The sequence below is a fragment of the Rhinoderma darwinii genome, chromosome 7, assembly GCF_050947455.1.
Source record: "Rhinoderma darwinii isolate aRhiDar2 chromosome 7, aRhiDar2.hap1, whole genome shotgun sequence".
Taxonomy (NCBI): Eukaryota; Metazoa; Chordata; class Amphibia; order Anura; family Rhinodermatidae; genus Rhinoderma; species Rhinoderma darwinii.
In genome coordinates this window covers 26,992,496-27,004,692 of record NC_134693.1, presented here as the reverse complement: position 1 = coordinate 27,004,692, position 12,197 = coordinate 26,992,496, and the positions used below count along the sequence as shown (strand labels likewise).

The window sequence follows — 12,197 nt, the reverse complement described above, 5'->3', positions numbered from 1 at the left end:
TAGTCATTGTCACTCTACTTTTTACTCATAGGGAAACAGAGGGCAAGTTGTGGTAGACCAAATTTAGCTGTAGAGGCCGAGCCTTACGCTGAAGCCTGCATAGAAATGACAGGTTACCATGCTATCAGTACAGCGGAAAATGGCAAATCAGTAGTAAAGGTACACACAACTACTACACAGTGCCGTCTACTTGAGAGATACTATTGTATGTATTGCCAAAGGGGTCAGTGGAGTCATTGAACACAGATCGTGGTTATAGCTCTTCACGTCATGCAAGTCGCAAACCATACAATGACCCGACACTTCCTCTGTTCTGAGGATTTCTCTATATTAGATTAGCCAATGTCAAATTAGGGTTATATTCAGAAACGGACTACTTACATAATCGTGGAAGGCTTTTGCTTCACTTGAATGTTCACAGGTGTCTCTGCGCTCCGGCGCAGCACAGTACAGGTCCCAAAATACACTGTGTAAAATAAGGAGAGGTACGGGGGTCAGCATATAAAAAAAAAAAAAAAAAACCCACACCAAACAAAATCGCAAATAAAAACATCCAACAAGCCCTGGAGAACCCAGTTGTACATTCACATTTATGTAAACACCATGTTTAATTGCGTTTTTGTGCAATTTAAAAATAGCAAAGTCTGAATTTTGTTAAAGGGTATCTAAACTTTTTTTTTTCCATTAAAGAGGCTCTGTCACCACATTATAAGTGCTTTATCTTGTACATATTGTGATCGGCGCTGTAATGTAGATTACAGCAGTGGTTTTTATTTAGAAAAACGATCAAGTTTGGCTGAGTTATGACCTATATTGGCTTTATGCTAATGCATTTCTTAAAAGACAACTGGGCGTGTTTTTACTTATTGTGAATAGACATTGCGTCCTGGCTGGGGGTCATGTATATTAACTCTCAAGACACTTCAGTAACGTTAATGTGAGTATGTGACTGCACATCATGATCGAGCAAGATCACTATGTGCTGAGTAAATGAATGGAGAGAAGTGTATGACGCTGATTGGTCAGCGTCATACACTCCTCTGTACAACACCCACTTGGTCAAAGAGTAAAAACACGCCCAGTTGTCTATTAAGAAAGTCATTAGCATAAATCTAAAATAGGTTATAACTTTTTCTAAATAAAAAAAACACTGCTGTAATCTACATTACAGCATTGATAACATGATGTAGAAGATAGGGCAATTATAATGTGGTGACAGAGCCACTTTAAAGTCAGAATTTTTAATTGGAGCACTGGGACCCCCAACGATCGCTAAAATGAAGCGGCAAAAGCAATGGTGGTTTTCCACGAAAATCCTGAGGGAGCAGTGTACACACTCAGACTTCCTATTGAGCCCGTACAACGCTGCAGAAAGCCGTTCAGAAACGCAGGGCCACGACGCTCACCTGAGCACATCTGCCACTTCATTAAAATGTCATCAGTGGGGGGCTCAGTGCTCGGACCCCCACCAATCAAAACTCCTGACATATCACAATGACATGTCAAAAGTTTTTCAAAACTTTAGTTACCCGTTAACCTCTAATTCAATGGACATCAGAGACTTGAGCTAGTATGCCAGGTAGGAAGAATTAAGAAGCCTCAGTATGCAAAAGACAAGTGAAATACATAAAAAAAACTCGAATTTTCACAATCTTTCACTCACCACCACCATGAATGTAAAAATCCAGGAGGTTCCCCTAATGTGATATTCTTCTCCCACCTGATCTGTAATAAAAGGGAATGAAGCATTTAAAATCCTACAAATAAAAAAAAGTCAAACCATTGACAATATCCCAGGCAGTAAAACATTAATATCAGCATTGAGACTAGACATGGACCGCACATCCACACTTTGATCTATAGCCGCTAGGCGTCATTTATAAACATGAACATGAAGTCCTTTGTTAACATTTTGAGCAAACTGTATAAGCCCACTTGCCACTTCACGGCAACCTCTTTAAAAGTGGGTACCTACTCGATCGCTGGCAGCACCGCATGATGGGAACTGCCAAACATGTAAACAGGAGGTCACTCAGAAATAGGAAAGGCTGTGTCCTATACTTCCTAGGAACGGACTACTGTACTTTATTTATGGGTGACCCATGATTGTGTTCATGGCTGAGTAAAGCAGTGCACTATCCGAACTTAGGAAATAGACAAGGAAAGGTTACTGGTATCTGGGTTGTATCCTAATGCGCTCCACATTGAAATGTGACAGTATTCATGTTATGTGTCGCTTTGATTCTGTATAAGTGGCCTTTGACCCCCTACCATGCGTGGTAGCCACCTATGATATTGTACTGTTGTTGACTATGTATTGTACGATTATGCCTGGAATGGGACCGGGTGGTGGGGGGGGGGGGGTATGGGGTTTATTGAAATGTATCTACGTTTTGAAAACTTCAACTAATAAAGACGATCTGATTTAAAACAAGCAGTGCATTATCCCAAAATTGTGTCATTAAAAGCTATGAAAACATTTACAGGGATCGCCAATAATTAAATCCCTAGAACGCATAAGGGATCCGTTTTAGTGGCAACATTTTGCTATTCTAAATAATTTGATTACGGGGGTGGAAAAAAAAAAATACTCCTAAACCCATAAACTACCTGGCTTCTGGCATTAGTCCTGCCCTACTCACGGATATTAAGGAATTGCATATACAGCAAACTGACACCATGTTCACATGGTCAGGATTTGCAGAAGTAAATTCAGCCATGGACATTCAATGAAATTTGCCGCAGAAATCCGCTTGAAGTTCAGGATTTCTTTTGTGGATTTGCAACAGCAAAATTCGGATTCGCACAAGGATTAGCTCCATTTTATTCAATGGAAAAAAATACTGTGTTAGTAGGGAAGAAAAAAAAAAAACACAAAAACAAAACCACCATTTATACGTATCGCCGGCGGAACTGCAGTAGATTCTGCTTGAATTTAGGAGCCTTTTTCTATGAGAATCATTCCGTTTACAAGCAGGAAAAACCCAAATATGTGTGTAATTAATATATATATATATATATATATATACACACACACACATACATATATATATATATATATATATATATATACACACACACACACACACACACACAAAATAATTTTTAGCAGTGTAAAAATATTCCTATTAGCATTTTTAAAGAATAGCTAGAGCATGATGTATTTTAACTGAAAAATTATTAGCCCCCACAAAAATAACTAAGAAATATAAAAAAAAATATAAGAAAAAATGCATTATAAAGGTCCGCGCAGAATACGTAAATAATCCGACATACCGCAGAAGTTAGGTCCGAACTACCTGCCCCGCAGCTCCCATATTCCCAGGGGTGCTCCCATAAACCCTGGTAGGCATAGTGCAAAGCCACGAGATCTCACTAGTTATCACGGCACTGACTAAAGACTGGACTATAGAATTTATATGGCAGTTGTCTATATAATATATACAGTTGTCCGCTGCAGTAAGTCCACAGTGCTGTGCGCCCGCAGTCCCGGGCGACCGGCTCAGTATGAGAGTTTAAAGTACATAAAGAAAAAGGTTCTGAGAACCTCTTATGTCCTTGTTTTACCTCGCATACTGAGCCACCAGCGCTGTCCTTCCGTCTGAAGTGCATTTAGTCCTACATGTAACAATACGCATAAGACTCGTTTCAAAGCGTTCAGGAGCCTGTTCATTAGCTCCATTTGTTCAATGGAAAAAATACTGTGTTAGTAGGGAATGAAAAAAAACAAAACACCATTTATATGCATTGCCGGCGGAACTGCAGTAGATTCTGCTTGAATTTAGAAGCGGAATCCGTTTAAATCCGGACTGAACTCTTATGATGCCTAGGGAGGCGTTATTGCACTTTTGCACCTGACATTCGCTCCTTGCCAGCTGTAAACCAAAACGAAGTGAAAGTAACGACACCAGGTCTTTATAAGGGCAAGGCTCCATGGTGATATTACATGCAACAATTAATGTACTGTCTGATTGCAGCCAATCACAGTGAGATATCGATAATGGTGTTAACCTAGAAGGAAAGCGAGCTCATAAAACCACATATGTACATGCTCTACCATGTGCACTTGAGTTTGTATTTGCAAAAAATCCAACGTCATATTCTTTGCCATTGTGAAAATCACAAGCGAAAGAAAAAGCACGTACAAATTAAATGTCACGCAAACCCCATAGGTTAACAGAAGCAGCGATATCGCACTCCAATATGTTGCGATCTTACAGGGTCATGATTGCCGTGTGTAAGAATACGTGGAGCCCTGGCCTACAGGATATCAATAAAGACATCTAGATCTCACCTCTGATAGAAACGTCTGTGCAGATTTCTGGGCGCCAACATGAAGTAGATATTCATATACATAAAGAGCAAGCCTACAAAAGAAAAGATAATCATGGATCTTTCTTATACACCTAGGATGCTGCAAAAACATTAGAAGAAACAGAAAGCCTATAGTAAGCATGTAAAAAACATAAGACCCAAGCTACATGGACAATTTTTGGTAAGAGGATATCAAATCAACCATAATTACAGTCCGGGGGGGGACGGACGCAAGAACATGGAAAGTAGATCAATGTATCAATTCAAAGTGCAAAACTTGGAGCCCCATAGACTGGTTTTTTATTTGAAACACTATTTTACAGTGTATATATAGAATGAATCGACAGAGAACGTTAAGTAACTTGTAAATACATTACTTACATTGTACTGATCACAAATTAGTCTGGATTATAGTCCAGAGCTGTATACACAGTTCTGCAGGCTTCAGAGCTGAAATCTCCCAGCATTCATTCCTGGCTCAATGTCTGTACAGAGCTTGCTGTGGTGCTTTGCATTCTGGGAAGAGTAGCCTTATACCAGGCACTACAAAGTATGAAAAAAATAATTGTCCCCCCTTGCATTATAGGAGCTCAGCCTTGACAGTTGTTGTCAGACGTGCCTGAGAACGTTGACTGGAACCCTGGTCTATAATACCAGCTGCCACTCAATATCAAGATAGGTAATGTCATGTATTTACATAGTTACTCAACTTTTCATGTGGAATAGATCTACTACTCAGGGGTGATTTCTGCAGCAGGTTCATGCTATGTGCAGCGCGGACCATAGGGAAGAGCACAGAGAGGACAAGAGATCAGAATCAAGGAAAGAGTGTACAAAGGAAAAAGGGGGGAGGGAGGTCTGATACATGAAATACCAGGGAAACAGGAAAAGAAACCTGAACTAAAGACAGGACATGAAAACAGAGGAAACTTTAACAAGACGGAGTAGATCGTGGAACACGGAGGTAAATTGGGGGGGGGGGCGGGGGTCAATATACGTGAACACGCTGCAAATTGAAAAGGTCGCTGCACCAAGGATTGGCTGTATTTGGGAACTGCAGAAATAGTAGTTCCCTAAAATGTGGGAAACACGTAAAAAATAACATGCAGGGTTGCGGGAAATTTAAAGTCCCCACAGCTGAACTACATATTAGAGGAATACCGGATGTTCAGAGATCGTTACCACTCACATCAACTTTAATTGCAGACCCATTTATTTCTATAGGCCATGGATACCGTTCCGTATATTTACAGATGTGTGTCTGGGCTGTAGAAGTTATCTGCAAAATATAGAATATGTGCTATCCTTGTCCGCAATCATGGCACGGACTTGCCTATAGAAGTCTATGGGTGCTTCCACAATTCTAGTAGTGTGCATGAGGCCTAATAAAGTAAGAACCCACAGGACCCACTTCAAAGAACACAAGCAGCATCTGGGTCTATGGTCTTTTGGCTCATGATGCCCAAGATTACAAGACGGACAGAAGGACAAGACGGACAGAAGGTGTTGCTCATTCTCATAGTCCATGGGTCCAAATCTCAGGAGCAGAGACCACTCGCAGGCTTCTTAAAATATGGATGACAGACTGTCCAGTGTAGCAAACCAGAGTATACAAGTCACTGGGCATAAGCGGCAAATAACACTATAAATATAACTGGGGGAGCAGACCGCCAGCCGGGCACAAGAGCCATTACCAAGCAGCGGTGGCATCCCCATTACAAAAAAGGGGCATAAATAAAAGGATTTTAAGGTTAAAGTAGCTGACAAATAAGGAGCTTAGTTAGGTAAGAATGTGCTGGCCCTTATGTAAAGCAGTGCCAGGTGTACACAGCACAGCATGCCCCATGATACAGGGACGGCAAACGTAAGACAACACGGAGCACATGACGGGGAGGGAACGAAACTCCACACTTTATATAATAGGTGGAGAACAACAAGAGGAAACATAAGCACCGTCCATGGCGGAAGGAAAATTCAGGATTTATCCAGATGTCATAAGTGGACACTGACATAAGAGGATATGGCAAATTGTCACAGGTGACTTTCTCCATATTCATTCAAAAAGGGGCACTTCAGGGGTGTGGCTGACAAGACGCCGCTGCGAGCTATATAGATCAGCGCCTAATAACAGAATTTGGGCTTTCGAAAGCAAAGAACAGACACGACAGGTCAGAGCCGATGCCAGTTTATTAGCAGTGGTTAGTGTTAGAGACAATTCTGCAACATTGTAAATAATATTTCACAAATATTGAGGATGGAGGAGGAGTAAACAAAAACATCACTGTGTACCTGGATGGGGGTACAGTTACATCAGGGACTTGCTGGGGGTATAAGGCATACAGAACGGGAGGGTTCAGTGGAGGGAAGAGGGGGGTACGTGCATGTATATAAAAGATTAGAGGGGGCAATATCTGGGGACAAAGGTTAGAAGGCAAAAGACATAACAGGACATCACTGGCGGAGTACCTGAAAGTTAGCGGGGGAGCACAACTTTATGGGCAATGAGAGGAGCAGAAGAGGTTATTACGAGGGCAGAAGACATCACTTTGGGGATGCAGAACCATCAGGCAGAGATATGGGGGCAAGTAATTGTAGCAGAAGTTATGGGGGGCACAGACATCACAGTGCAGAACAAAATACAGCGGGCACCAATGCTGGGGATCATAAGGTCTGGGGGAGAACACACATCATGGGGGTATATGTTAGGTGGTCAGGAGACATCACAGTGGGACATGTATGATTCATCGGGATGTTGCTATGGGGGTATAGAAAGGTCTCTGGCGCTATAGACATTACTGTGGGGATACAGGATAGTGGGGGAAAACAATTAGAGTGGTTACAAAAAAAAAAGAAAAAACACAGCAAACACCATCATGTCTAGGGGGTATCCGGTAGCTAAGAGAATAGAAAGCTTCACAATGGGGTACATACATGCACTATTATGGGGGACAGTAAATATTGTGCAGGAGCATAATGGGTTATTATTCTGTTACTTATATAGGGGTGGGTGGCATTAATCATATATAAAGGTGGGGCATAGCAGAAACCATTATGGGGGCACATGGAGGTGCAGTCATTATTCAGGGGGTACATAATGGGAGGAGGGCATCAGTCATGTCTACAAGAGGAAAAACAAATGTTAGGGGGCAGCAGACAACACTATAGGGGCACATGGGGGTGCAGCAATTATTCAGGGGGTACATAATGGGAGGGCATTAATCATGTCTACAAGAGGTAAACGAAGGTTAGGGGGCAGCAGACAACACTATAGGGGCACATGTTGGTTGGGGCGCAGGCAGTGCTGTGGGTACATAATAGGTGAGGGGCAGCACAAAGACACAGGCAGCAGCAGCATTACAGGCTGAGGACACATTCTCCCTATTCCCCAGCCCCACTTACTTCTCCCGGGCCTGCCCGTCAGACGGCACCGCTGAGCCTTTCCCCTTGGCGAACATGACGAGCGAGCGGCCAGGAGCCGTGGCGGCCTAGCGACACCCGGCGAAGACTCCCGGTCCGTGCGGCTGTAGCCGGTGTTTTATACGGTGCACCAAATGTGAGTCCAAGCAGCAGCAGAGGCGGAGAATACTCGCAGCTCAGTCCCGGGCTCTCCTCGTCTTCACGCCTGGCCCCATGTCCCGCTGTCCGTGCTCAGTATGTCCCGGGCCTGGCCCAGGTCTCCCCCAGTCTGCTGCATGCACTGTGTGTATGTGATGAGAACGTGTCCTGGAGGAGGCGGAGCCCGGACCTTCCGCTGCCCCTCACCCACCCGGACGGCCGGCCAATGGGAGGGGGAGCCGTCCCCTGTGTGTACTGTGCATGTATCCCCCATTGTGAGTACCAGGCTTTGTGTGCCATCCATCAGCCGTGCAGGCCGCCCCTGGGTTGTCTGTAACACGCTGGCTGCTCATATATACATACATACATGGGCATATGCCCACCATGGCTGAACTCCGGGACAATAACTCTCATGCCCCCGAGTATTATAATAATATTACACGGTATTCATGCACACTATCATACCAGTGTGTGGCACTACATAAAATAATGCAGGGGCATAGCTAGGGGGCATGGACCCCATGGCAGAGTATATAGATACAGAGCTAGGGCAGCAAACTGAATATTGACTCCCAGTAAAGGAAATTCTACCTATGACTGAATAACGTAATAATAAGTTTGGCAAAGAAAGTTGCCGGTGGCGGCGTATTTATAACCAAATTCCGTGATCTGTTTGGCGTGGCTCCATAACCACGTGTAACACGATATATTTATGTCTGACCTGTATAAATCCACGGTAATATGTAGCCCCGGGCTGCCCAGCAGCTCACCTTGGCATGGCCGTAGCCATCTTAGGCACAAGGCACACAAACTTAGTTTCCGTAATTATGGATGGAATTGCGGACCCATTCATTTCTATTGGCACAGACACCTTTCCGTATATTTATGAATGTGTGTCACGGCCGTAGAAATGATCTGCAAAATTTAGAACATGTCCTATTTTTGTCCGCAGTTGCGGCACGGCTATGGATGTGTATCCATAGCCGTCGGATCCATATTTGCGCACAGTAAAAACCCTTACGGTCATGTGCACGAGGCCTTAATGTCCATAAAAACCTATGTGGCCCATTCACTAACATTGTACAGCTCAATGCAACTGCGATGTGGGCCGGACACGGGCAGGTAAGGCTCCTGTGTAAGACTAGTATATGGGCCCCTTCATTGCCAGCTGTATATCTGATAAGAGTAGGTACAAGTCAGAGGGCACCTCCTTCATGGCTCTCCACAAAATCCCATGGATGGGAATTATTAGTATAGTCCCTTATGTAGAGTCAGATAGATAGTAGGGACCACTATTTTTTTCCCTTTAGGGCCATCTTGTGTGCAGGACCCCCATGGAGCTGCACATATGGTATGTCTAACCCTTCCCGGGGTGCTACAATAATGAGACTATAAATGGAGCAGCACCGGGTTAAAGGTAGGAAAAAAAGGGCGTATGTGAAGGGGTCTCGCACCCTATTCGTTCCCGGAAGACTTGGGAGTTTGAGAGCCTCTAATAAGAGGTGATTCTGCAACATTTAGGGTATGTTCACACGCAAACTCAAAAACGTCTGAAAATACAGAGCTGTTTTCAAGGGAAAATAGCTCCTGATTTTCAGACGTTTTTTAAGCTACTCGGGTTTTTCGCGGCGTTTTTTACGGCCGTTTTTGGAGCTGCTTTTCTGTAGGGTCTATGGAAAAACGGCTTCAAAAGCGGCTGAAGAAGTGACATGCACTTGTTTTTCATTTTGAAAAACGGCCGCGAAAAAACGGCCCGTCGGAACAGAACGCCGTTTTTCCCATTGAAATCAATGGGCAGATGTTTGGAGGCATTCTGCTTCCGATTTTTCGGCCGTTTAAGCCATGTGAACATACTCTTACGAATATTTATTACTTAGGGTACGCTCACACGGCTTATTTTCAGAAGTTTTTTCTAGCCATAAACGCCCTGAAAAACAGTTGAAAAAAACACCTCCAATGGGAAAAACGGCATTTCGTTCCGACGGGGCGTTTTTTCATGTGGCTGTTTGTAAAAACAGCGCGTAAAAAAACGCCCCGTAAAATAAGTGCATGTCACTTCTTGCGCCGTTTTCTGAGCTGTTTTTCATTGTCTCAATAGAAAAACAGCTCCAAAAACGTCTGTAAAAAAAATGTTTTAAAAATGTCTGAAAATCAGAGGTTGTTTTCCCTTGAAAACAGCTCCGTATTTTACAGCCGTTTTTCGTTTGCCCTGTGAACATACCCTCAGGGTATGTTCACACGATAGTAGGCATTTACGGCTGAAATGACAGCCTGTTTTCAGAAGAAAACAGCTGCGTCTTTTCAGTCGTAATATACGATGCGTCTGTGATGCTCGTAAATCTTGAGATGCTCTTCATTGAATTCAATGAAGAACAGCTCAAATTACGTTGCAAAGAAGTGCCCTGCACTTCTTTGCCGAGGCAGTCAATTTACGCGTCGTCGTTTGACAGCTGTCAAACGACGACGCGTAAATTACAGGTCGTCTGCACAATACGTCGGCAAACCCATTCAAATGAATGGGCAGATGTTTGCCAACGTATTGTAGCCCTATTTTCAGACGTAAAACGAGGCATAATACGCCTCGTTTACGTCTGAAAATAAGTCGTGTGAACCCAGCCTCAGTGTTGAAGCTCCATTCTCCTGTCTACACTGCTAACTAGAAGAAATCTGCTGCTCGAGCATGCATGTTTATTGGCATAGGAAGCAGAGATAAGCAGCTGCCAGAGACAGCAGCCCCACTTCTCTCCAGGTTAGTCAATGGATCAGGCAGGTTAAAATCCAACAAGCCAAACCTTATTACCCCCACCAGTAGACACCAAAGGACAGTGGGGCCGCGTTCATACATGTTAGATTGGGTTCGCCATCAATCTAAGTCCAGCATGCGTTATCCACGTATTATATTACACTGCTACTGAGGAGCTGCCCACCACCAAATTTTTTGCTTATGGGCCTCCAACAACTTTGATCCAGTCCTGAACAGAATAAAACATTTAGGGTATGTTCCTCATACACGGGATACACTGCAACAGAAAATCTGCAGCGAAATCTTTAAAAAAAACAAACAGGTAATTCAGTCACAAAATCTGCATCAAACAGTGCGCTTTTGCTGCGCATATTGCTGTGGAAACTGCAGCAGTTTTACCGACTGATTTAGTGTCAAGCATTGATTATACCAAACTTTGTGTGCACCTGCAGATTTCCAGCGGTTTCTATTGCATTTTCGTTGCGTAAATGGTGTTCAAACTGCCGTAAAACTCTTCTGTTGTGAAATGTATGCTCCCTATTCAAGTCTGCGGGCGGCATCTCTGCAAGAACCCGCAGCACATGCTGCAGAATTGAAAGTCGCACCGCAGAACACTTTCCGCACAATTTTTCTGCGTTTTTTTGTTTTCCGCAGTGTGTGGTGGAAGTTTGCGAAATCGTATTCACTTCACTTCTACTGTAAATGCTGCGGAATTTCCACACAGAATTCCATTGCAGAAATTCCACAGCCTGAACGTGTACCTATACTTTCAGAAAACTTTTGACATATCGTAGAGGCATCTCAGAAGTTTTGATCGGTGGGGGTCCGAGCACTGTACTGCTTAGTTTCCTCGGAAAGCCGAGCAAGCAGTGTACGGACCAATAAACTCAAAGAACCAAGCCAAAACGAAGGGGCACATTGCTGACCAGATCATTCTGCCGATTTGTTTTAGCGATTGTGGGGGCTTCAGTGCTCGGACCCCCACCGATCAAAACTTCTGACATGTCAATATGACATGTCAAAAGTTTTTTGAAAGTATAGGTACACTTTAAAGGTATGTGCCCTCTTGTATTTTACCAGATATAGTATATCTGGTTTTATTTAAAAAAAAAAACAAGATGAGAAATGTTTTAGTATCACAGCCCATGAACTTTTTTGTGTCTTTAGCCATCCGTTAGCTGGGCTGGCATCATTTTTGTTTACCACGATGACAGACCCCATAGACTTGTAGTGCGACAGATGCAAAGAGATAATAATATCTGTTTTAGATCTTTATTTTCTTTTTGTCGTCGCCCCCCCCCCCCAGAAATAGACCCTCCCACAAAGAAGAAGAGGTCTTTAGTTCATGAAGTGGAATTATGGGAGAAAAATAGAGAAGAAACATTTTAGAGGAGATTTCTGAAACTATTGCCTATAGCAACCAATCACAGCGCAGTTTTCATTTCTTATTGTGCTCTTGAAAAATGAGAAATACGATGTGATTGGTTACTATGGACAACAAAGACAGTTTTGCTGTTAGACGGTTTTCATAAATCTCCCCGAATCATTATATAGCGAAAATTCAACTGATGACGTCATATACTAA

General features: G+C 43.3%; 1 protein-coding gene across 7 annotated transcripts in view; it reads right to left on the bottom strand.

Annotated features, from left to right (window-relative positions):
- SSBP3 (single stranded DNA binding protein 3) overlaps window positions 1-8,166 on the bottom strand; it is a 40,881-nt gene extending 32,715 nt beyond the window's left edge. For 2 of the 7 annotated variants that reach the window (XM_075833022.1, XM_075833018.1), the window contains exons 1-4: window positions 7,714-8,164; window positions 4,295-4,367; window positions 1,664-1,725; window positions 382-466 (exon numbers count right to left, since the gene is read on the bottom strand). In XM_075833022.1, coding sequence (XP_075689137.1) covers window positions 382-466; window positions 1,664-1,725; window positions 4,295-4,367; window positions 7,714-7,769 — 276 coding nt within the window. In that variant the 5' untranslated portion in view covers window positions 7,770-8,164. Of the gene's footprint in view, window positions 1-381; window positions 467-1,663; window positions 1,726-4,294; window positions 4,368-7,713 lie in introns of all 7 variants that reach the window. The other 5 variants (XM_075833017.1, XM_075833020.1, XM_075833021.1 and 2 more) reach the window with 4 other exon arrangements.
- Between the last annotated feature and the right edge of the window lie 4,031 nt (window positions 8,167-12,197).